The 23016-nt window shown below is 37.8% G+C and overlaps 1 protein-coding gene across 5 annotated transcripts in view; it reads right to left on the bottom strand.

Annotated features, from left to right (window-relative positions):
- MYRIP (myosin VIIA and Rab interacting protein) overlaps positions 1-23016 on the bottom strand; it is a 204947-nt gene that overhangs the window by 179541 nt on the left and 2390 nt on the right. For all 5 annotated transcript variants that reach the window (XM_071561329.1, XM_071561328.1, XM_071561331.1 and 2 more), the window contains exon 2: positions 12986-13133. In XM_071561329.1, coding sequence (XP_071417430.1) covers positions 12986-13095 — 110 coding nt within the window. In that variant the 5' untranslated portion in view covers positions 13096-13133. The remainder of the gene's footprint in view (positions 1-12985; positions 13134-23016) is intronic.

The following is a 23016-nucleotide window of genomic DNA, read 5'->3' as shown; positions in this document are numbered from 1 at the left end:
AAAGGATGTGCTCCATTGCTACCTTACAGTTACCTCAGATAAGTCAGTGCAAGTCATTAGAAACATTAGTGTAACAGCATGGGCCCATCACAAAAAGCTTTCCAGATTGCTCTACAGCTTTTAATCTATACCTAAGGAGTTCTGCTAGCCAGCTATTAAGAGATGTAAAGAAACAGAAGGTATTATCTATCTCCTCAGGCCCTTCATCAAGCATTTTCAGGGAAGACCAGACACTTCATCAGCAGGAAAGGACCTGAATTCATCTTTTCCCTAGTTAAATTGCTCAAATAGAAAGACAGAGGTCTGGGAAACTTTTTATATCCTCAAACTGTTCTTCTGCAATCCCAAATACAAAATTTGTAATTATAAAGAGGTTTAACATGCTCACACATAAGGTATCTGATGATGCTTTACTCAGAACACAGCAACAATGAAACGTAACTGCTCCTAAGTCATATTTTCTTATCACAGATATCTGAGGATGAAGCTTGTTTTTCCAAGATTTGCAGCATAGAAAAAGATGCAGTGTTTGTTATTTCAGTTACTCAACTTCTGACTGCTTCACTAAAGCCAATATCCATTAGCATCTCCACAGCAAGCTGTTTTGGTCTCAAGTTTGCTACATTAGGCATCTACAACGTTAGGTGGGAGACAGGACCAAGTCACCAAAACGCAAAGGCTTAAATACATATCTTGGAGTTGTAGCACCTCACTGTTCGGTTTTTATTATTCAAAAAGACAAAGTCTTGACTTTACGTCCTCCATGCTGATTGCTGATATCTAAAACTAAAGTATTTGTTTGAGTGCAGAAAGAAATCCATAGGGCCGAAGAGGAGCTTCATCCATGTAAAGGCAACCGAGCTAGACTCATAAACCACACTAGAGGCACCAGACCATGAGCAGGGTAAAAGGAACATCAGATTTCACCAGATAGCAGTGACTTCCATGATGTTCTTTCTTCTGCTGCTTCTTTTCCAATCTCCCATGTCTCAGATAACCCAAAGCACTATTACAGTGTGTTGTAAACCGCTGAAGCAAAGTAATCAAAAGAAAATGCCACCACACTAAGCAAGGTAAATGTGGAGACATGAAATAAATGACTGAAATGCTCTGCCAAATTTCTGAGATTACTATTCTGCTGCAAACATCAGAATTAGAAGATTTTTTTCACTGAATGAAAAGGGCATCACAACAGTTTTCAAAATTCCTACCTTTTCATATACAGACAATTACGAACTGCTGATTTACTCGGCACATTAATTATAATTAATGCTAAGGTTAATAATGGATGCTAAAGTAGCAGTGCTTGCAATACCAAGATAACATACCTATTTAAGATCATAATTTCTGCTCAAAGTGGTGACATCACATTCTGCTTTTGCAACACTATCCTCTGCACTAATTTATGCAGATTAGGTGTTGTATGGCTGGGACTGTTTGTCTGGAAAAACATTTTAATGTGGTGACCTGTTGTTGGGCATTTCCTGTTCAGCAGTCTGCAAGGCTGCCTATCTGCTGAACCTCAGCAGTCCAACTGCCATTCCTAGCAGTAGTCACCACTGAACCCAAAGCCTACCTTGCTTAACTCAGTTATGGTAAACATGAGACTGAGGGTAACTTTAAGAACAGCCTATGCTATCACAAAAAGTTCCAATGCTATCAACTTTACTGGAGAAATGTAGGTCAAAACAGAGGACTCCTGAGAAGTGCACCAAGTAAATTCTGAGATGGTGTAGTTGCTGTCCTTACTTTTATGAACCGAGTCCCAAGTTGATTAATGGAATGCTGCGCCTTTTTACATTATCCAAGGGCAGAAAGGCCTTGAACCAGAGTGCTGGAACTGCTTCCTCAATTGATTAAAGACAAATGAATTTTGAGAGAACTGTCAGCCAGGAGAATACTTTTTGCTGATCACAGACTCTGCTAAGGACTAGAAAAATATTTTGTTTGATTAGGAAGAAAAATTATTCCCTCCCATCTACTAATACTTATTTCCTGTCCTCATTTTTATTCAGAATGCAAAAAGATAAAAATACCAGCCTGAAATTAAACTAAAAGTTTGGCAAATGTAAAGAATTTAAAGGCTATTCCTCCTCAGACCCCCTACAAAACATTACTGTAAAGGTAGAATTTGAAGGTGTTTTTTTAAAATTACATTTTTCTTTACCTAGATATATATGAAACAGAAATTCACATTACACTTCTATGCATTAAATGTGGCTACCTGTAATAATATAACAGTGGAAAAACAACAGGACATATTTATGAGGCATACAGAAATTTCAAATGGTATCTTCTGGCATGGAGCAGATTTCTTTACCAGTGACAATATTTAGATTACAGTCTCCTGTCCAACAAGAGATATTCCACACCTGTTATGCAAATATGAGACTATTTTCATATGAGTCCACAAAAAATAAAGTTTTCAGAAGAATCACAGGTGACATCTGGCCATCAACAGAATACCAATCGAAAAGACAGCTTCATTTTTTTGTGTGACAAAGGTAATGGAAGGATTACCACACAATTACCTCCAAGATGACTCACAGCCTGGATGCAGTTACAAGAACATAACTTTATATTTGTTTTCTTAAACAGGAAAGTAGGGGAGAGAAAAAGATGCACAAAGTCAAAACAGAAGCAAGTAACTCACTGCCTCCTGCAAGTTCAAGAACTATAAACATCAGAGGCCCACAGTAGCAACAATAACAAGCTGTCCCTCCTTTTAATGACAGATTTTCTATCGCAGTACAATGGTCCCTCCCCTCAGTGCTATGCTCTGAGCAAAACTATGAAGTCCATCATGCACTGATGGAAACTGAGGGGGGGAAGAAGAGGTGCCACCAGCACATACATCAGTCTCCCTCGCTGACAAATTCTACAGTAGCCACAAGAGATGTTATCCACTCTTTTATTCTCAACCAAACTGTTCCGGAACAGAAGATTTTTATTAAATCTCTGCCACCTTCAACAGCCATCTCTTTTAATTGCTTCCTGATTTAGAGTTCTTTTGATTGAGATGCAAAGACTGACTTCCATTTCCAATGTGCTTCACAAAACCAAGATAAATTCAGAATATCCTTTGAAGCTGGAAGTGCTGCAGAAGCACCATATCATTTGCAGCCTATATTCTCCAATATCTACTAGCCAAATCATAATCCACACTGTACCAAGAACCACACAAAATTTGCCATAAAAAAAATCAAGCTTGCATCTCTATAATGCACTGAAGAACTGTATTAATGAAGACTTATTATGATTCCCTAATATATTAATCCTGTTGTAGACCAGTTTTATAGAGATATTTATTACTTTCCTTCATGGAGCTGGGATAGAAGAATGGGTAAAACAATATCATAGAGCAAAATGCTTTAAAAAGTATGTTTGAGTTCAACTGCTTTAAGGAGAACTTTAGGTCATCACTAGAAGGGGAATCAAATGATTACAGTAAAAAAGGAAAAGAATCACAAGCAAATATATTGACCAGTTATAATTCATTCCAAACAAAAACAAAGGACCACACTGCCACAGTTCTCTAGTGTGCAATTCAAAGATTTGATTTAGCCTCAGGCACAGAGCCAAATACATACCAACTGTAAATAAAGGCAACAGCAGATTAACAATTTACCCCAAGTTAAATTACAGTAGAAAGTATGACTTTGTAGTAACTGCCCATATGTTAGTTCCTTCTCCTAAGCAAACATAAAGCTCCTTAATGTACCCTTCAGGAGTAAATTATAATTATCTCACATTTATCATAGGGTAGGATCATATACTTCAGCAACACCCACTGCAGCAAAACTTTGTGGCATATTAACTGGAATAATACCCTCAACTGAGATAACAATTTTTTGAGCTGACAATTTTTTGTATGTCAAAAATATTCCCAATGCAAAACCTAATAATTTCTACTGCTACTCTTTTTTTATTATTTTCACAAAGCTAACAAAAGCAAATCCATTTTATTTTACATATGAACAAACAAACAAGTGGTAGAATGAGTTACAGATAAAAAGTACCTCCAAAGACATCTCTGAAGCCACACTTTGGGAGTGTTGACAAAGTGTTTTGACATCTCTGGTATTCTCCCTCTTTCATTTAGCTGAAAATGGTCACCAAAGTAATTTAGAAAAAAATACTGAGAAGTCTGCCATTTGTGAAACAAAAGATCAGCCATCTCTAACGTACACCTCAACTCAGCCAGCTCCCTTCCCTCCCAAAAAGTTGTCCAGCAGTCCTTGCAACTCACCGTGAACACACAAAATGCATATAAACACTAAAAATTCATCTCCCCTCTAGCTACACACTGTGACATTTTTGAAAAGCAAGCAGACCAGAGCTTGCAATAGTTCATTTTGGAAAGAGGTAGAATAGTGAAGAATCCAGGACAAGTAATTTACAAAGCAGCTATCTTTCCATGAACTTCTCAAGACACAGGTTCCTGTACTCAGGACAGATTTCTAAGAACTGGTATCCCGTTTTGCTCAGCTCATTCCTCTGGGACAGCTTTAAGTAGGAAGCTGCAGAAGATGAGTTCTAGAGAACCTGAAGGATGAGGTGTTAGGGGAATACAAACTCGGCAAAGCAATTTATTAACATTCACCTCTGCTGATTCAATAGTTTGAGGCAAATCCTGTGACATATTCCCTAAGCTTCAGGATAGTGAAGAAAAAACTCAATTTGCTCTAATACAGCAGCCTTACCTTCTCAAAGTGTTCCTTCCACACACTTTTATTTGTCATGAATATCTGTTGAACATTTATTTGTCATGTGGACTCTGAGATGCTTTCTGTTCTTCCTAGGCTTCAGAGAGGAAATATTAGCAAGTATTCAAAATGCACCTTTTTATAATCAAAAGCATGGACAGTGGGATACAGCTCCCCACTCAGTATGCAAAGGTAACTGAACTTCACAGCAGCCCCCTTCCACTCGGTCACCGTCTATGTTGTTATTTACAGCTGTTTGTGGTTTTACTCCAAACTGGGGGCATCAGAACTGGCCACAAAAAATGACCAGAGAAATTTCATTGTCTGTGAAGAACACAGAGCATGGAAATTCTTGAAGTAAGCAAAGACTATTCCTTGATTCAGCAACAACACTTGAAATAAAAATATCAGCAAATCCAACTTCTAATCAATATTAATTTCCTTAAATCTACTATCTCTGAAATATTATAACACTTCTTACAAACAGTTACCACTTTGTAGGTAGAAGCAGAATTTTTTTCCTTTCACAGATATAAGCATTTCTTAAAAGAATACTTTTAAGCTTCCATAATTCACATGTTTCTGAAAAAGAGGATTACAAGACAAATTTCAGTTCTATGCCATTCATAATGATGAGTAGTATTTCTTATTTTCTTGAAAATCAAAGGTGAATATAATGAAGACAGGGAGCCATGCAGCTTCAGGCAGATCCATCCACATTAGTGCAGCCAAGGACAGGTCTATACCATGTTGCTATAGAAACTTACAGTAAAACCATTCCCTTTTGGCAGTAAAAAAAACCCCTAAAACTAATCCATGTTTTAAATACACCTCCTCCAAAACTAGCATTTTGCACATATTATTCTCAATTTAGTGAATGTTGGTGTATGGAAATGCATTCAGAGTGTGTCTGTTCTCTAAACTCTAATACAAAGAATAAATCCTAAGTTTACACTATGCAACTATTCTTTTTATGTTTCTTTACATGTTCTACCATAACTTGAAAGTACTACTTATTGCACTGCTAGATAATACTTGAACAGAGAAATCAACATTTAAGGCAAACTGAATTGTAAAGATAGGAGTTTATATGCAAGAGAACATCCCTTTCCTGCACTGCAGGGCTAGCCAAGTGAGAAAAGATTACTTCTACAAGTCACGTTTAACATCTTAGACTCTTCATACATGAGCCATCAGAGATTAAATATTGATTTTACATTATAGCCATTCATTATCACTAGGAACACTCACTCCTCCTTTCAGCTAAACTGTAGCCAATAATTTGATTAGTCATAACCCACGATGAAGAACAAATAACACACAAAAAAAAGCCTGCAATAAGTTTTATAACATCTTTGCAACATCGCAACACTTCCTTTTAATACTTACCCACAGGTTATGAAAGCTGGGCACAGTGTATGCCAGCTGTGCTTCAGCTACATCTCTATGACCTGTCCAATATTAAAAATGTTGGCTGCAGACACTTCTTTCTGTACAAGTTCCTCGAATATTCTCTAAAACCAGAGGGTTTGCAGGTTTCCATAAGCATGAAGAAACATGAGAGATGATGCTTGGTTCACAAGTACTTCCTCACAGCTGAAACTGCATTTGTAAATACATTTTGAAAAAGCCAAAACGCACACCTGGAACTGCCTGTATTCAAACACCTGGCACTAAATTTGTTGAGAAGTTCCATCTGTGCTTTTGTTATAGCTTCTACATGCCATTCAGACAACAAGAAGAGTCATAGGAGGTTTCCATTACAGTTGCAAGCATTCACAAGCAAGATGCACAGAACTTGTTTTAGAAGCACCTAAGCTCTTTGCAAGTATCCTGCCACTTTTGCTTCAATTAAGGTGAAAAAATTTGGACCCAAAGCTATAACTTAAAGAGATGAAAGTTCTTTCCTTCTAATTCCAGATTCTTTTCAGTGCACTGATTTCTCTCTCAAAGGATAAACTAGATCCTTCCCTCTCCTCAACTGCAACCACTTTCTTCATTTACAGGTGCAGAAAGGACCAATGCAAAGTTAGCAGAACCTACACCCTCCCTACCTTTGCAGCAGGACCCTGTGATGTCAGAAGAGGGAGGTTTGGGCAAATCACAGAAATTACTCCAAACATTGTTACACTACACTTCAAGTAGGATGTTGTGTCATTGCAGATACCTACTTCCCTGTCGGACCCCAAACACAGTGTTATTCCACTCTTGGTTCAATATTTCTTTAATGGCAATTCAGAGTTTCTAAATGCATTTTAAAGTGCTTCCTTGCTGATTGTAGCAAAACCATTAGCTATCTGACTTTCATGCAGAATTCATCCAGATCACTGTTTTTTGATAAGAGACTTTTCCTGACCTGAGAATACCGCTAAGGGATATCTGTTAAAATATTAAACACAGCTTTTGAGAGAGGGATACAGAGTAACAGTGTAAAGCATCTAGTACACAGATGGAGTACTGACAACTCTTAATCCTGACAGTCTGGGTAAGCTAGAAAACAGGATTCTTTGCATCTTGGAACATTATGTAACAAAACTGCTGATAAGCTATAAAAAAAGATGTCTTGCTCTTAATCTTGTTAATGAACTCTTACTTCCAGGAAACAGCTGTAGTGCCCCAGATATGTTTTAATCTTGTTTTATAAGTCAAAGCAGTAGTAAAATGATGCATTAAGCTGCAGCTATGACTCTGATGAATCATTCCCTGCACTCAAAAATGATTTTACATATAGAAGGGCTAAACATATGACAGGTCACAAGAACCTTGCACTGGAAAACATGTAGCTGTTTCAATATGGGAATCACAAAGAGTACCACTGGCAGAGAAAGAGTAAACCACTCTAGGGTCTCATCACATGGAAAGAACATGTCTGTCAGGACAACCCATAAAGATGTGCTAGCCATTCTCCTTAGCACAGTGTGCCCTCAATCTCAAGAGTCACAAGCAGAAGCAGGGATATGATGTGGTATTTTACAACCTCCTTGTCTGGATCCCTTGAGGAGTCAGTGAGCAGGCACAGGAACAAGATCAGTGACTATCTGCTCAAAGTAAACTAAAAAAACCCAGGGTAATGGAGAGGAATGTGCTTTGGGCTCACCCCACACTGTTTATCATAGTCAAGGGCAGGAAAGCTGAGCTTATGAAACCACTTCAAGTAACTAGGTATTGATCACAAGTTCATCTGCTGGAACACTGAAGCCTGTGGCAATGAGACAAATCTCTTGTTCCTTCCTTACTAGGAAAGCAGCCATAAAATGGCTTTGCTTGGAGGCAAGCACAGGAAGGAAGGTAGACAGGCTTTTTCTTTGCTTGGCTTTTGTTTGGTTTAAGGTATTTGATACAAGCCTGCCACAGGAAGGAGGAACAAGAACTGATATGTAGAATCAACAGATAACTACCCAAATGTCTGACTTGGCATTTTGCCAGTTCGATGACTCACACTGACAATATTTTGATTAATGGAGTTTGGAAGGAGTTCAATATTTTATCCACTATAAGACCCATGACACATACTGTAAAAACACTGAAGTCTACCATAGTCTTAGAAGAAAAAGTATCAGACTGGTTTCTGGGTTTTGTCAGGTATGTGAATTCATTTTTTTCAGAAGCTTCTTCACAGGCGTACTCATGCTGCAACGGAATATACCAAAAAGGAGCAGAAAGAAGAAAGCAGGCAAAAGCAACTCTCAGTTTAAAACATTTCATCATCTTTTACACAAGGGTCTATTCCAATCCCTTACCCATTCTTTGACTAAAAAGATAATTAGAACAACCAGATTAGAGAGGGCCCTCCATCAAGTACAGACATCCCATTTCTTTTTCTGCAAATAAAACACTTCTGGAGATTTGATCATGAAACACTGCATTTGTCTTTACTACAGTTCAAAATGTGACTGTATAAATAAAGGTAGCAAAGCTGGCATTTGCCAACCCAGCTATGAAAAACACACTGATGGATCTGCCTGTGGGTGACAGTCAATTCTCAACACTTCCCTTGTGCTGTTCCAGCAACTCCACCTAACTATTTTAAGTTGTTAAAATGTGCTATGATCACATATCCATGTGGCATCAGAAGGTCAGTATTTTTTCTTTGCAAATCTATTTTCTCAAGTGATTAATAGCAGTGGTTTAAACAAAAGAGAACCATGTTGCCTGCAAAGAAATGTTATTCAGCCCTGCCCAATGCAAGTTTTTAAGAGAGTCATAGAAAGACAGGTTAAGTCACTCTCACCATGGCCTCCAAAAGTAAAGTAGCTGGTGACAGGCAAAGCGTCTGCTCTGTTTGCAGCTGATCAGGACTGAGCCCTTTCTATGCCTGCCTCCTTCCACCTTTCTAAATTTTCTCCCTTTGCAGTTGTTCTGAATGTTAAATTCAGAATCAGAACCACCACCTTTCAATCTGTCCACGTGGCTAAAACATAGTGGGTCAGAGACATCTACCACAAGAGGATAATCCATCAATTTTTTTTCTGTAAAATGATAATTTCACTTATTTAAAACACCCTGACTTCTCAGCATTTCTGGCCTAAAACAAATGAACAAGCATGTTTAAAATACAGTGGGGTAACCAAAAACAAAACTAAAGAGGTACTTCATTTTGCCTAAAGTGGATGAGAATAAAGAGTGGCACATTTGAAAAGCCTTGAAAACTGAGTAAGAAAGCAGTAAACAACAACTGATAAGAGACAGAACACTTTTCTGTTTCTGTAAAGAGGTCTATCTCAGAAGCACACACTTGGCCTTGTAAACTCTTGTAAGCTCTCCTTTGTAATTTCTTTTAAAAATTAAATTCAAAAAAGCATACAAACCCTCCCATGAACTGCAGATATGACAAAGCAAAACATTAGACATTTAACCTCAACACAGTTCAGGACTCCCCACTGCTGACATGAAATTCAAGATTAATAAATCTGTAAATGAGAAAACAAATCACTAGCATGTCCAATCAACTGCCTCAAAAAAACAGCTATGATTGCCAGTGTCCCAGGAGCTCAGAGACAGCCTGCAGAGCTTCACTGGCAGAGGGATTGTACTACCATAGCATAGTCTTGATGAAAAGCAACTCAAACCAAACACGTTCATAGTTATGCCACATCTGCCTGGTCTGTCTTCTTCAACCAGTTCACAGTAAACTAAGCCCACCTATTTAGAAGTCTGTGTTTATAGTTTTAGCCTCCATGGCTCTGGATGACTACATTAACATTGGTCTAAATAAAAACATAACACCACTGCCAAAAAACAGAACCAATGTACAATCAAAACAGAAAGATAATGGGCAAACAAGCTACAAAACAGTAAATATTATTAATGATACCGGGCTGAAAGCCAGAGAAAAAAATAAACTACATCCATATGAAGGAGTAAGACATAAATCAACAAATATAATCACTAAATATGTGCATATGTGTATCTTATTGTTATCTTACTTTTTTTAGCAAACTATTTAAGCCAACATATAAGAGCAGCCTGTCTGATAACACCAGGATAAAGTTGTGAGAAAGATTTAAATTAGAGGACCACTGCAAAAAATTCTCACTGCAGCTTTGCAGTGGAAAAAGCAGATGGATCAGTATGGCTTTTTTTCCACACATTCTTTACATCATTTTGTTTATAAAAAAATAAATTAACATGTAACAAATGCAATATCATAAAAAATATTGGCATTCTAGCTCTAGAACAATTGCCATTTTACTTCACTACCTTAAAATCACTTATTAGGTGTAAAGATAAGCTTCACTTCTTGTAGTGTGTTACTTAACTGTTCAGTGGCCACTGGCAAAGCAAAACTAAGCCATCAACCACTCATAGTTTCCTTGGGTTTTACTGTTCTCCTGATATAGTGGAAATCTATCTTATATTCTCTTAAATAGCTCCTAATCTTTAGAAATAACTGCTACCAATGGGAATGATCCAGAGAGATCTATGAAACAGCTACTCAAGTCTTTGTGGGGAAAAGCACCCAAAAATAAAACTATCTATGATATAAAGAATTCTATAGAAAGCCTATTTTAAGAAAGTATCACATGCAAAAATTTCAACATTTCCATTTAAAGACTAATGCTGCTACCTCAAATTAATTACAGGAACTAAAAAACGTACCTTCAAATTTAGGTTGGGTTTGACTTTCTTAACAGAAGTCTAGAAGTCTAACATATAAAACATATATGCCAGGTTTTTTTAGCTTAGAAAACATGAAGCTTTAAAAAGTTTCACTTCTGAAGTGAAACTATACTGTAAACCTTGCCAGTTGATAACTTTCTAAATATAAATATAAAAGAGCCAAGAACATCAAAGCAGACAGATCTACTCTTTTTTCTTACAGTCAGAAAACCTGTCAGTTTCTATATATTTTTAATCACATACTAAGACAAAAAGATGTGTTGCTACATTCTTTCCTTTAATTCTGCATTTTGTAATAGGAAAAAATCAAAGTAACAACCAATCAAAACCAACCAGAGTAGACTGATTTAAAAAAAAAACAAAACACAAAGGCATAGCTTTTAAGTCAGAAGTAAGATTTGAACTTCACTAGCAGTTTTTAAAGTCATTAAAACTACTTAAATTCATATCTTAAATATCAGCCTATGTTTCAGAACTTTTACTTTGTCAGTGCAGCTCATTATTTGCAGCACCTCAACATACTTTAATTCTTGCAAAAGGCATGAATATTGCAAGAAGAAAAACGTACATAGTCATGTGTAAGCTGAATCTGTGTGTTTCTCCTACTTTCCCAGTGTTTTAGCTCTCTTCTACATCAGTTTTCTACTTGTGACCATTCAATTTTCAAGTCTTATGAAAAAATTCAGTAGCACACAAACACAGGTAAAACACAAACACCAGCAAAAACTTTACCCATCTAGCCTTTCTGGTCAATTTTCTGTGTGCATGCCTTACACCCTTTCCCTTCCTCCTCCCACTGGAGGATCCACCTGTATAGAACAGACAAGAATCCCCAGCACTTCCTAACCATGGTGTGCTTGCTCCAGTGAGATACAATCAGTCACAGTAGAAAAACACAGAGAGAGCTCACGCACTCACCCTCTTAAACCTGCTTCTGGAATCTACTGGCTGTGTAGTAAAAGATTGCCAAAATAACCAGTACAATCCATGCCACAACAAAGTCACCAAACAAAGACAAAAAAATCCAAACAAAAAACCAAACCAAACCAAAAACTACTACAAACAAACAAAAAAAAAGGAAAAAAAAAAAAAAGAAAAATCTGCCTGCCATCACTATGCAGTCTTTCCTCTCTGCAGCAAGCTTTCACTACCAATCCAAGCAGGAACTTTCACAGCATGCCAAAATTGAATTGCGTCTATGCTGCAAGCCACCTTTCTTGTTCCTAATGTTCCAAGTGGTTTCAGAAAATAATAACAGAAAATTGACAGATACAGGATTCCCTCCATTTGGATTGCACATAATATATATGCCTAGTTTTCTGTTTAGTTCAGTCACCTTCCTGCTCTGTTGACTTCAGTTTGATGCTAAATGATAAAGAAATGTACGATGCCTGAGATACAAGTAGCACAGTAAGAGAATGTGCATTTGCCAACCACAGATAGAGAATTCAGAGTATTCTATATAATAAATAATGATGTGTTCAAAGAAGGCAATAAAAACCCCATAATAATTCAAGGAAATACTGTTGAGACAACAAGAAAAATATTGCATCTACCAATTCAAGTCCTTGTCCATAGTGTGTCCCCTTGTCACATGAGGAAGTTCGTGGGCTGAGAAAGTTACCTTGCCAACAAGTTTCAGTTCTTTTCTTCTGGGTTGTTTCAGCTTGCAATCGTTTTGTACTTGTACATTTACATTGCACATTTACAGACTACTGAAAGCAAAGTTATCTTCTCAATACAATGGATAACATCCTTTTGACTATTTGGGGGGAAAGAGACAGATTGAACTTCTTCACTTTCAGATCTTTGCATATAGACAAAGTTTCTGAACAATAGAGAAGGAACTCACTACAGCAAGCAAAAAATTCTCTTAACATTAACAACTTCTGCTTTTGATAAAGTCAAACACTACTTAGCCTCTACCCAAGAGATAAACAGAGATGATTCAGAGACCATTGCTGGGGTCTAGGCTGGTATAGACTGAAGACAAAAATTAATTACTACTCTGTAACTGAACTTATGTGGAGGACTTTAGATGTTTCTTGCCTGTGTGACAGGAATGATTATTAATGCACAGAACACCACAAGCTGTATTCTCCAGTTTCCTCCAAAACCAGTTTGTACCTCTCCAAATAGACAAATGTTTTAATCCTTACCTCAGCCTTTCTTCTTCTTTCTTACGAAGGCTGAAATCTCGCTGAACCACCTGGAGCACATGCTCTGCTTCTTCATCAGTCAAGCCAGAAAGATCCAGTTTTCTCCCCATTATATAGTGTCCTGGCTATGAATAACTATAAGGAATATCTGAAATCAGAAAGAGAAAATAAAATATGAAAATAAATTGAAAGCACTAGTATTTTCCTCCACAGTGTTGAGATCACAGGCACATTTGCCCAACAAAAATAAAGTTGCTGCCACGAACGTCAGAAAACAATTAAATCTTTTTGGTTGGAAAAGACCTCTCATGATCACTAGTCCAACCCAGCACCACCAAGTCCATCACTAAGCCATGTCCCTAAGTGCCACATCTGCACGATTTTTAAATATCTCCAGGAATGGTGACTCAACCTTTTCCCCAGGCAGCCTTTTCCAATGTTTGACAACCCCTTCAGTGAAGAAATTGCTCCTAATATCCAATCTAAACTCCCCATTACAACTTGAAGGATTCATTTCACAATTATTTTTCAGGTTCTATGCAATGAAAGCAATCAGCCCCAATTTACAGATAAATGTAAAAGATAAATTATTTGGGATATTAAGAAATGTTGAGGGAAGATCTCAGTGTCACTCACAAAAATAAATATGTTTAATTAACTCAGGTGTAATCAGGTTTAGACATTTAGTAAGGTTTTATGCCATGTTTTTGCATAATTGTTTGCAGTTCAATCCCTGTGACTGTATATGGATAAAGAACATACTCTCCTGTAATACTCAGGAATACTTTACACTATCAACTAAGAAATCAGGAATTAAAGAACCATTTAAAAAAAAAGTAAACATAAAAACTTCAAATGCATTTTCTGAGTGCCTGGAAAGATTCAGATGTCACTATCACCACTATATCATTATTTCCTATATTTTCACATATTTGGAGCTCTCAGTACTAATTTTTTTGATTTATGCAATTATTTGGACAATCGTAAAGGTGCCTTTCTCCTCATTGTGTTATGGTTTCAGAAACAGTAGACAGTTTTGCATCTGTTATGAGCTCCCAGAAATGCATATAATCATTAGGAACACACTGAAGCTCCTACCCTATACAAAAGAGGCAACTATTTTTGCCTCTTTGTTCATGATGAGTGTCAAGTGAATGAGGCTATGTAAAGCACATCAGCTAGTTCTGACTCAAAAAAAAAATTACCTCTAAGCAACATTGCTGTGGCATGTGCTCCAAATACTACAGTAAGGAGAAGCATGGGGGGAAAAATCAGCTTTATTTTTTAAACATAAAAATCCAGCTTCTACTCAAATAATGATATGAGATGTGGTTGGTTGGGTTTTGTTTCAGTTTTCTTATTAGTTTGGTGGGGTTTTTTAATACAATATTTACCTTCCTACAATCATCTAATTACAGTTCTTCAAACAAGAAAAACACACCCACATGGAAGGAGGGCATTGCTTATTTTTTCTATTTGGTTAGGCTATCCATTAAGTTTATTTTAAACTCTTCATTCAAGGAAACAACAATTCAACAAAACCAAGCTGATGGGAATGAAGCTTAGATGAAATTTAGATGTCAAGATCCCTCCAATGAGACACATGCTCGCGACACAGCTGAAAAAAAAGGTCACAATGTTCTGGCTTGACTCTGGATCTACTAAGGAAGCTGACAGTGAGTTAATAAAGGCTATGAAAATGTCCTTCTAAACAAAATTACCTTGATTTGTGCAGAAAAAAGTGCCACACAAACAAAGGTCTACATGCAGTCTTCACTAATCTTGCTTGCAAGACCAAGAATATATGTTAAAATTAAAGGTTGGCTAAAACCCAGTGAGGAACAACTAGCAAGACTTTTTTTCCATGCCACACACATGCATAAATCTTCATGGAATCTTCACCAGAATGTGAAGATGTTCCCCTGTCCTTTCATCTACAGTCCTTGTACCAAAGCCCCACTGAGCACTGTCAAGCATAAGAAAAGGTGAGGTGGGGTTTGTTAAGGTTATGTTTACCCATTGCAGCTCAAAGAGAGAACATAAAGTGCCCTGGGACACATCGTTCCCTTCAGGCTTTGGGATACCTGCTCAGCTCTTCCCATGCAAAGCACTTGAGTGCTTGACTTTCTAAAAGCATGGAACGGCTTCACTACAGGAAAGCCACATCCATGGGGAAGTAAGCAGGAGTTTTTCAAATAAATTTTTTCCACACACATATACTTTAGGGGAAAATACAGGATACATGCTAAAAGGAAATTAAACTTTAAAGCAATTGCTGGAGTCAGCAGAGACACCTTTGTGATAGGGCTATATTTTTCTGAAGCAAAGGACAACGAAGACATCAGGAGATCAAAGATGCAATTTCAGTTATCTTGAGCATTGAGTTAACACCTGTAATTAACATTGTCATAATAAGTTCTCCCTTCAGGTCTCCATCAAAATGCTTTTGGAAACAGCGTAAAAATGAACACTTTTTTCACACATACAAACTGGTCCATCAGTAAAGAAAATTATGTCAAGGCCGACTATGAGCATGTAATAGAAAGGGGAAATTAACCCCTAAATGTGTGAGTTAAGTGGGCAGTCCTATCACCTCTGATTTTTTGGGGTTGACAAAGGCTTAATTTCAAGTACAGATATGCTTTAAAATCACAAGCAACCTTTTGATTTCTGTTTGGTTTATTCCCCTACAAGACTCTCAGTCTGCATTCCGATATTATATTAACCTCTAAGGAACTAGTGTTTTTTCCCAGGAAATAGTTTTTCATCACACTACTAAATCACCTCTGATCTGGGAATATCACTGCAATTTATAAATATTTATAAACAATTCTCAAATATTCCTTTTTCAGTAGATCCAGATTATGCATTTTGGAAATACACAATAGCAAATCCCCTAGAGAAAGCATAACAAGTTACATTTAAAAAAAATAATAGCTCCTCAGCCTAAAATAACTTCTGGCCTCAATTAAAATAACTTACATGAGGTTGTTCAAATGTTTGCTTTCATGAGTAACTCTTTGTTAAATTACAAACTGAATACAAAATCTAAGCTCTCACATACTTTACAAGGAGTAGTATCATTCTCTAGAAAACTTTTCCTCAACAAATTAAAACACTAACAAAAAAGCCTAGGATTACAAGACATGACTGGGTATTTTTTGAGCAATACTCTAATCTTAATACTTCTTACTGTCTGTTTTAAAATCTAATTAAAACATCCATATTGAAAACATTTCTTGAATTTAACCTTAAAAACAAAATCAAACACCAACAAAACCAAAACCAAGCAAATGAAAAGTTTTTCAAGAACTGCAAGCAATGCTTCTGAATTCTAAAATGGACAAAGGATCAACACAAGAAATGAGGGCGAGTAGTTTATTTCCTAGTCATTCATATGACAGCTAGGCTGATTGGACTTGGAGCCTCAGCAGATGATTAACATTACTGGGAGCATGGGGAGAAAGCCCACAAATTTTTCAATTTTTTTTTTTTTAAAGTGCCAACTGATATACAAGTATAAAAACCATTAGGAATACAAATGTGACACAAAAGCCACATTACTTGACCAGAATAATCTTGTCATTAGTAGAAATGAATTAGAGGAAAGGCTTATCCAGGATTTGGCCCTACAGCTGCTAAAGATCATAGGTTAACTGGCATATAATATTAGCACATATTTCACCACAACTGGATTTCTAGTTACTGTATATTCTCATTTTACTTCAGTCTCATCTTCCATTGTTTATGCTGGTTAGGCAAATCACACTCAGCTCTATTTTCTTTATTTAGTAGCAACTGTCTTACAGAAGAATGCGTAGTCAAGATGATGTGTCTGACAGTATTCTGACTGTGCAAGACTGACTATCACTCTTCCAGAAATGAAGACGACAACTTGGAGAAAAAGACAAAATTGGAGCTGTAATGCACTGACACGCAATTGTATCTTGGATGAATTCCCTCTTTTCCATGTACCTTCAACTTAAAGCATGAAATGCAGCTCATTACTGTAATAGACTGTCAACCAGCCCCAAGGTGAACCATCACAGGACAGGAAGAAGGCCAGCATGTGCACTTAGGGAATGCAACTGATCCCAAAGACTCCAACTCAATCAGAAATTTGCACACCTGTAAGCACGAGACTGCAAGGGCCCAACTTGCAAAGTGGAGCTCGGAGCTCATGGCTCTGCACCCACATTCACTGCGCAGAGAGAACAGCAGCCACTGAAGAGGGTTATGTCCCTTCTTCCACCTTCCCATCAAACCTCAAACCAGAACACACCTGGCATATCAGTCTTCACACTATACCTTCTAAGCTTGAGCCAGCATGAAGAGAATACTAAAAAACAAACAAAAAAAGCTCATTTGTATTCCTACTTCTCTCCTCAGCATTAGCTCAAGAATGAGAACTGCAAAAACACATTCACCCACCTGTGTTGCATTACACATGCCACAACCTTCTCCTGAGACACCTGTCAGTCCCAGCATTTCACAATCAATGCCCTTCAAACGAGCCACATAGATGGAAGGGAGATGAAAGAAACAGCGAATCCTTCTTTGTTCCTTCAAAGAACTGACAGGTTCCTATCTCACTTTAAGAGGCAGGCTCTGGAGAAGTAAGCACTCACTTGACCACTGTAAATACATGTAAATACCAGTCTAACACATGCATCCAGAAAAAGACTCAGGTTCAATGCCATGTTAACCCCTGGGAAAGCTCAAATATTTCTCTCCCTCCTTGTGGAAGAGTATATAAGAGAACACAACCCAGGATATTGTTTAACTTGTTCACCGATGACTGGGAAGAAGGGGCAGATGCCTTCTCAGCAAGTTCATGGATGACAAAATGCTGGAGGAGTGGCCAGAGTGCTGTACTGCCCTTCAGATGGACCTCAACAGGTTGGAGAGATGGACAGAGGAGAACTGTCTGAAAGTCACCAAAGGCAAATGCAGGGTCCTGCACCTGAGGAATAATAATGACATGCACCTGTATAGACTGAGGGCCAACCTACTGGGAAGCAGCCCTGTGGAGAAGGACTAGGGGTTCCTGGTGGATAACAAGCTGTCCATGATCCAGCAACGTGTCCTTGTGGCAAAGGAGGACAATGGCATCCTGGGATGCATTAGTAAGAGTGAGGCCAGCAGGTCAAGGGAGATGATCCTGCCCCTCACTCAGCCCTAGTGAGGCCACATCTGGTGTGCTGTGGCCAGTTCTGGGCTCCTCAATACAAGAGAGACATGAAGCTCCTGGGGTTGGTTCAGTGCAGGGCTAAAGATGATCAGGGTACTGGAGCATCTCTTTTATGAAGACAGACTGAAAGAGTTAGGCCTGCTCAGGCTCAAGAAGCAACAGCTGAGAGGGGACCTTATCAATGTCTGTAAGTATCTGAAGGGAGGGTGCCAAGAAGATGGAGCCAGGCTCGGCTCGATGGTGCCAAGCAATAGGACAAAAGGAAATGGGCAGAAAGCGATGCATAGAAAGTTCCACCAGAATATGAGGAATAACTTCTTCAAAGTGCATGTGACTGTGCCTTGGGAAAGGCTGCCCAGAGAGGTTGTGGAGTCTCCCTCACTGGAGATATTCAAACCACTTCTGTGCAATGTGCTGCAGGATGACCCTGTTGTAGCAGGGAGGTTGAATGAGATGACCTGATGGTTCCTTCCAACCTCACCCACTCTGATATATTACTGTGCAGATCCTTATTTGAGAGCCAACATCCTGTTTTCTTGTATGACCTGAAGGAACTGAGTGCTACAGAAGGGCCTCTACCAGACGACATGTGGAGCAGCATGTGACAAGTGTGTGTTAAATGCCTTCCCCAGTACCACAGCAGTCACAATTTGTTAGAACAGCTAGAGAGGTGCATCGTACAGATAAAATGCAACAAACTAACTAAGAAAATACAGATCCACAAAGATAAGTTTTTCAACTTCCAAGATGCCAAAGCATCATTATTGGAGAAACTGGTGGTAAGGCTTCTCATCCAATTTATTCATATATCTAATCTGGAGAAGAAAACACTTTTGTAAAAACTTGAACAGCTCTGGAAACACTACACATTTTACATCTGCATTTACTTCTGCATTTCAACAATAGAGGCAAAACGGTATGACAAATAAAGACTCTCATAGCTTTAAAGCCATATTGTGATTAATCCATGCAAACTACAAAAGTAAACAGTTAAGTGTGGATTGCTTGACTGCTACCAAAGCATCCATAATATAAAATCCAACTAATACGCAAACACATCACAGGCATACTTAAAATATTCTACAGAATTAAATGGATCTTTTCCCCCACAACTTATGTTGCACTAATTGATTTCCTGCATCCCTCTTACGAAATATCACTTTATGAGCATATCCTTAAGTTTGCTCCAAGAATTAATCTTTAACTGGGAGAATCTTCCTGCAAGACTAGAATAAAAACAAAAATTTTATTTTTAGAGGTAAGAAAATGCTTCCAGCAGCAGTTGCCACAATAAGGCAGTATTCACCAGTGCTGCCAGATGTGAAAACAAATTTAATACAGTAGATCACTGCTAATTCAAACCATTGATAGGAAACCCCACTGCAAATTACTGAATTTTACAGATTAGCAAGTAAATGAACAAAATTAAAACCAAAAATAGTCTCATAAGACTGTCTTCCACATTTACTGTGATGCCTACAAAGTACTTCTAAACCCGATTTATGCCTGAAGAAGCAAGAATCATAAGAGATACAACAATAAAGAGTGAAATCTGTAAAGCCACATGTCCCATTTCACTGAGACTTAGAGATGAGCTGTAGTTGGTTGATACACAATTTATGCCCCATGCATTGAAAAAGAGTTTCAGTAGCAGGTCATCTTTGATTTGTTTAGATAGCCATTTGTCAAGTGACATAAAGCAAGAGTAAAATACAGCCAGAGCTGTAGAGAAAGCCTCTGAAGACCAAACTAGGAGCTGGGTTAGTCCGTCAGGTGGGGGAGTTAATGCATTCCTATGTTGACACTAGAACCTAATCCACACTGTGCTTAAAAGAGGCTCTGCTTTGAACCAGAGTTTGACTAATTTTTTTATATTGACACTCCACAACATGGAGATAACCTGAGCCCTGACCAACAAACTCAAATCTGAAGTTCTGCATCCCAAGTTTACACAAAGATAGAATGTTTATATTCAAGCATAAGACATGCTCAGGCATTTTCTGGAGGTCAAAGGTCAACTTCACTGTCAGATTTGGACTTCTGTTTCACTTACATTTGCATCCAAACTGGAGCACCCTGACAGCTCCTTTAGTTTAAACTACACAACCGAAGCAGTTCATCATCTTCAGATTTAAGGAATCATCCGGCCAAAACGGACACCTTTTTGAGAACCACATAACTTATTATTTGAACAACATAATCAAGTTAGGCCACCACCCTTAGGAATTAACTAGGGCTCTTCACTTAATCATGTGTGGAACCTAAGACCACAGTATTTCCATTGATTTACCTCTCTTTGACCTCTGATACTACCTTGGAGCAAGAATATGAAGCCTCATCATTAAACAGTACAAGTGTGGGAGGTAGAATAATCAGGTTTATCCTCCTATAGAGATGAACTGGTTTCTTCTCATTTGGGACTCAACCCACAGCATGCGTGCTTGCAGTGATTAACGCAATTTTTGGCACTGCCTTTTAGATCAAGACTTGTTGAAATTGTGAACAACAACATCACCAGAATATACCTTTTTTAATCCACCCCAAAAAAGCTCTTTCAATGGTTTTTAAAACGTGATGTTGCTCCAATTCACGCACTACGATTTTACTTAAATCCAAGTCACGGTCTGTCAAACAAATGTCAAAGCACTTATGACAGCTAGAAGCAAGCGTGGAGATAACTTCCAGAAAGGTACAATGAGCACTCCTGGGGATGATCACTGAGGGGCAGAAGGATCAGCTCTTTTAAGGAGAAAAAAAGGAATCAACCTCGTGCAAGATAGACTATGGTTAGAAAAACAGGTACACTCTACAACTTGAGATATTTCAGGTCAGCGTTAGCTGCATCTCTGTCAACAGCACTTAAATCATACACTGAACATCCATGCTATGGCAACTACTGATATCGGCACAAACTAGCACTTTTCCTTTTTGATTACCCTGGGACACAACGTTCTGTTCATACAGTTCAAAAGGGACAGAAGAAAATCCCATTAAAAACCCTTTCAGAATCAGTAGTAATGCCTAATAAGCAAGGAAGCTCTTGTACTCATTTCAGAAGAGACAAAACTCCTCACAAGAAAAGAAAGTTTATTCCATGAGTTAACAAACACATTTTGATTTCTTTCCTTTCAAGAAAGAAAACAACAGATAATGTACTGTATTCCTCCAAGAAAAGAAAGTCGGTTTACAACAGCAAAGCCATATATTATTCTACATGGAGACAGGTGGAGGGGAAATGATTGTTTCCTTATTAAAAGCCCCCAAAGATTTCAGGCTGTTGCCTGCTTCAAGATTCATTAAAGCCACTGGGAATGCCACAAACTTTAACAGCCTTTAAATGAGGCTCTACACTTCAGATTACTGTCATAAGAAGAGACTACATCTTATTTTCTACAGTAAATCACATCATACTCTTTAAACAGACTTCATCCAGAAACTATGGTTGCATTAAGTCACTTATCCATTATTTTTCTCCATCAATCAGCAGCATATGTTGCAATGAAGACTCCAGAAGAAGATTCTTGAAAACTGCTGCACAGCAGAACTTGAGCTTGGGTCTTCAGCAAGCAGAAAGTTCCCTTCCTGCCTGTTTGTCAATGCCAGCAAAACTCAAGACCGTTTAATTGACTATTGTGAGCCAACTTGAGATAATACCACCCAAAGTGTCTGATCTTCAAGACTAATCTCTGCAGTAGCTAGCTCCACTTCAGTAGGTGATGTTTTATTTGGAAGTATTCTTTGCCTTGAAGAATGTAAAATTAATTTCCTTTGATAATGCTTTATATCTTTAAACAACCAGTAGATAGTGATAGTAATAACTCCAATAATCTGAATACCAAACACCAATATTGATTTTTCCTTTTATAATCATCAATTGATCAAAAGGTAAATGAAGCATATAGGTAATAAAAAGTAGCAAGAGATCTTGTTTCCTTTACCCAGCTCAGAGACTAATGGGTCAGTGAAAACTTGCAAGATGAGCAGCTTTCTTAGCATAACATTATTAAAAAGAAAAAAAAAAATTGCTCTGCTGTTGAATTTAATGCTTATTGGCTTAGAAATTTACTGTGTTCCTATTCTCAGAATGGTATCCATAAGATCTAAAAATCTGTCATTATTGCAATAGTGTTGATATTAACTTTTGACCAGTTAAGCCACTACAGACTACATAACCTCTTCATCCAGGACAAAGCTTCTAGGTGATTCATTAAACTGCTTTCCACTACAGTGTGTTTTATTAATTGATTTTCTTGACATCCAATGTCAAATACGATTTTTATTCACATAAAAGAAAGTTTTAAAAAAATTCAGCATGACATTTTTCTATAAAATTGTTAAAAACAAAAAAGGATAACATGTTTCAACTGAAAGTTAAATAGCAAGCACAATCACTAGTCTACCATATAACTGACAGACCTTACTAGTGCCAGACACATATGGGGGGGGGGGGGGGGTTCCTCTTGGGTTTCTGTAAATTCATGTAAAGTTTGGGTATAGGCCCCTCTGGCCAGTTTCACAAAGGATACACAAAACTAGACCATGGCTTGAAATCTTATCAAATTATGTTGTATTTAGCCCTTCTGTAGAATTCCCTGGTTATGTCACAGATAAAGGCCAAGTTTCTTTAGTAATTTGAGCAACAGTATGGCATGCTTCACTTCACACTGAAACACAGCAGTCATCTTTCTCTTGCCTTAAGCCCAAAAAGCTTCTTCTGAAAGTAAGCTGCTATAAATCACTGGATATAAGAAACTCGGGGCTGGTTTACTCTCTGGCTGTCAGTGGTTCACAGGTAAGCCAAAGGCCTTTATTATCTCTAAGAATCTATCCAGAAAAGACC

This window comes from Pithys albifrons, chromosome 7 (genome assembly GCF_047495875.1).
Source record: "Pithys albifrons albifrons isolate INPA30051 chromosome 7, PitAlb_v1, whole genome shotgun sequence".
Classification (NCBI taxonomy): domain Eukaryota; kingdom Metazoa; phylum Chordata; class Aves; order Passeriformes; family Thamnophilidae; genus Pithys; species Pithys albifrons.
This window is presented reverse-complemented; position numbering and strand designations above follow the sequence as displayed.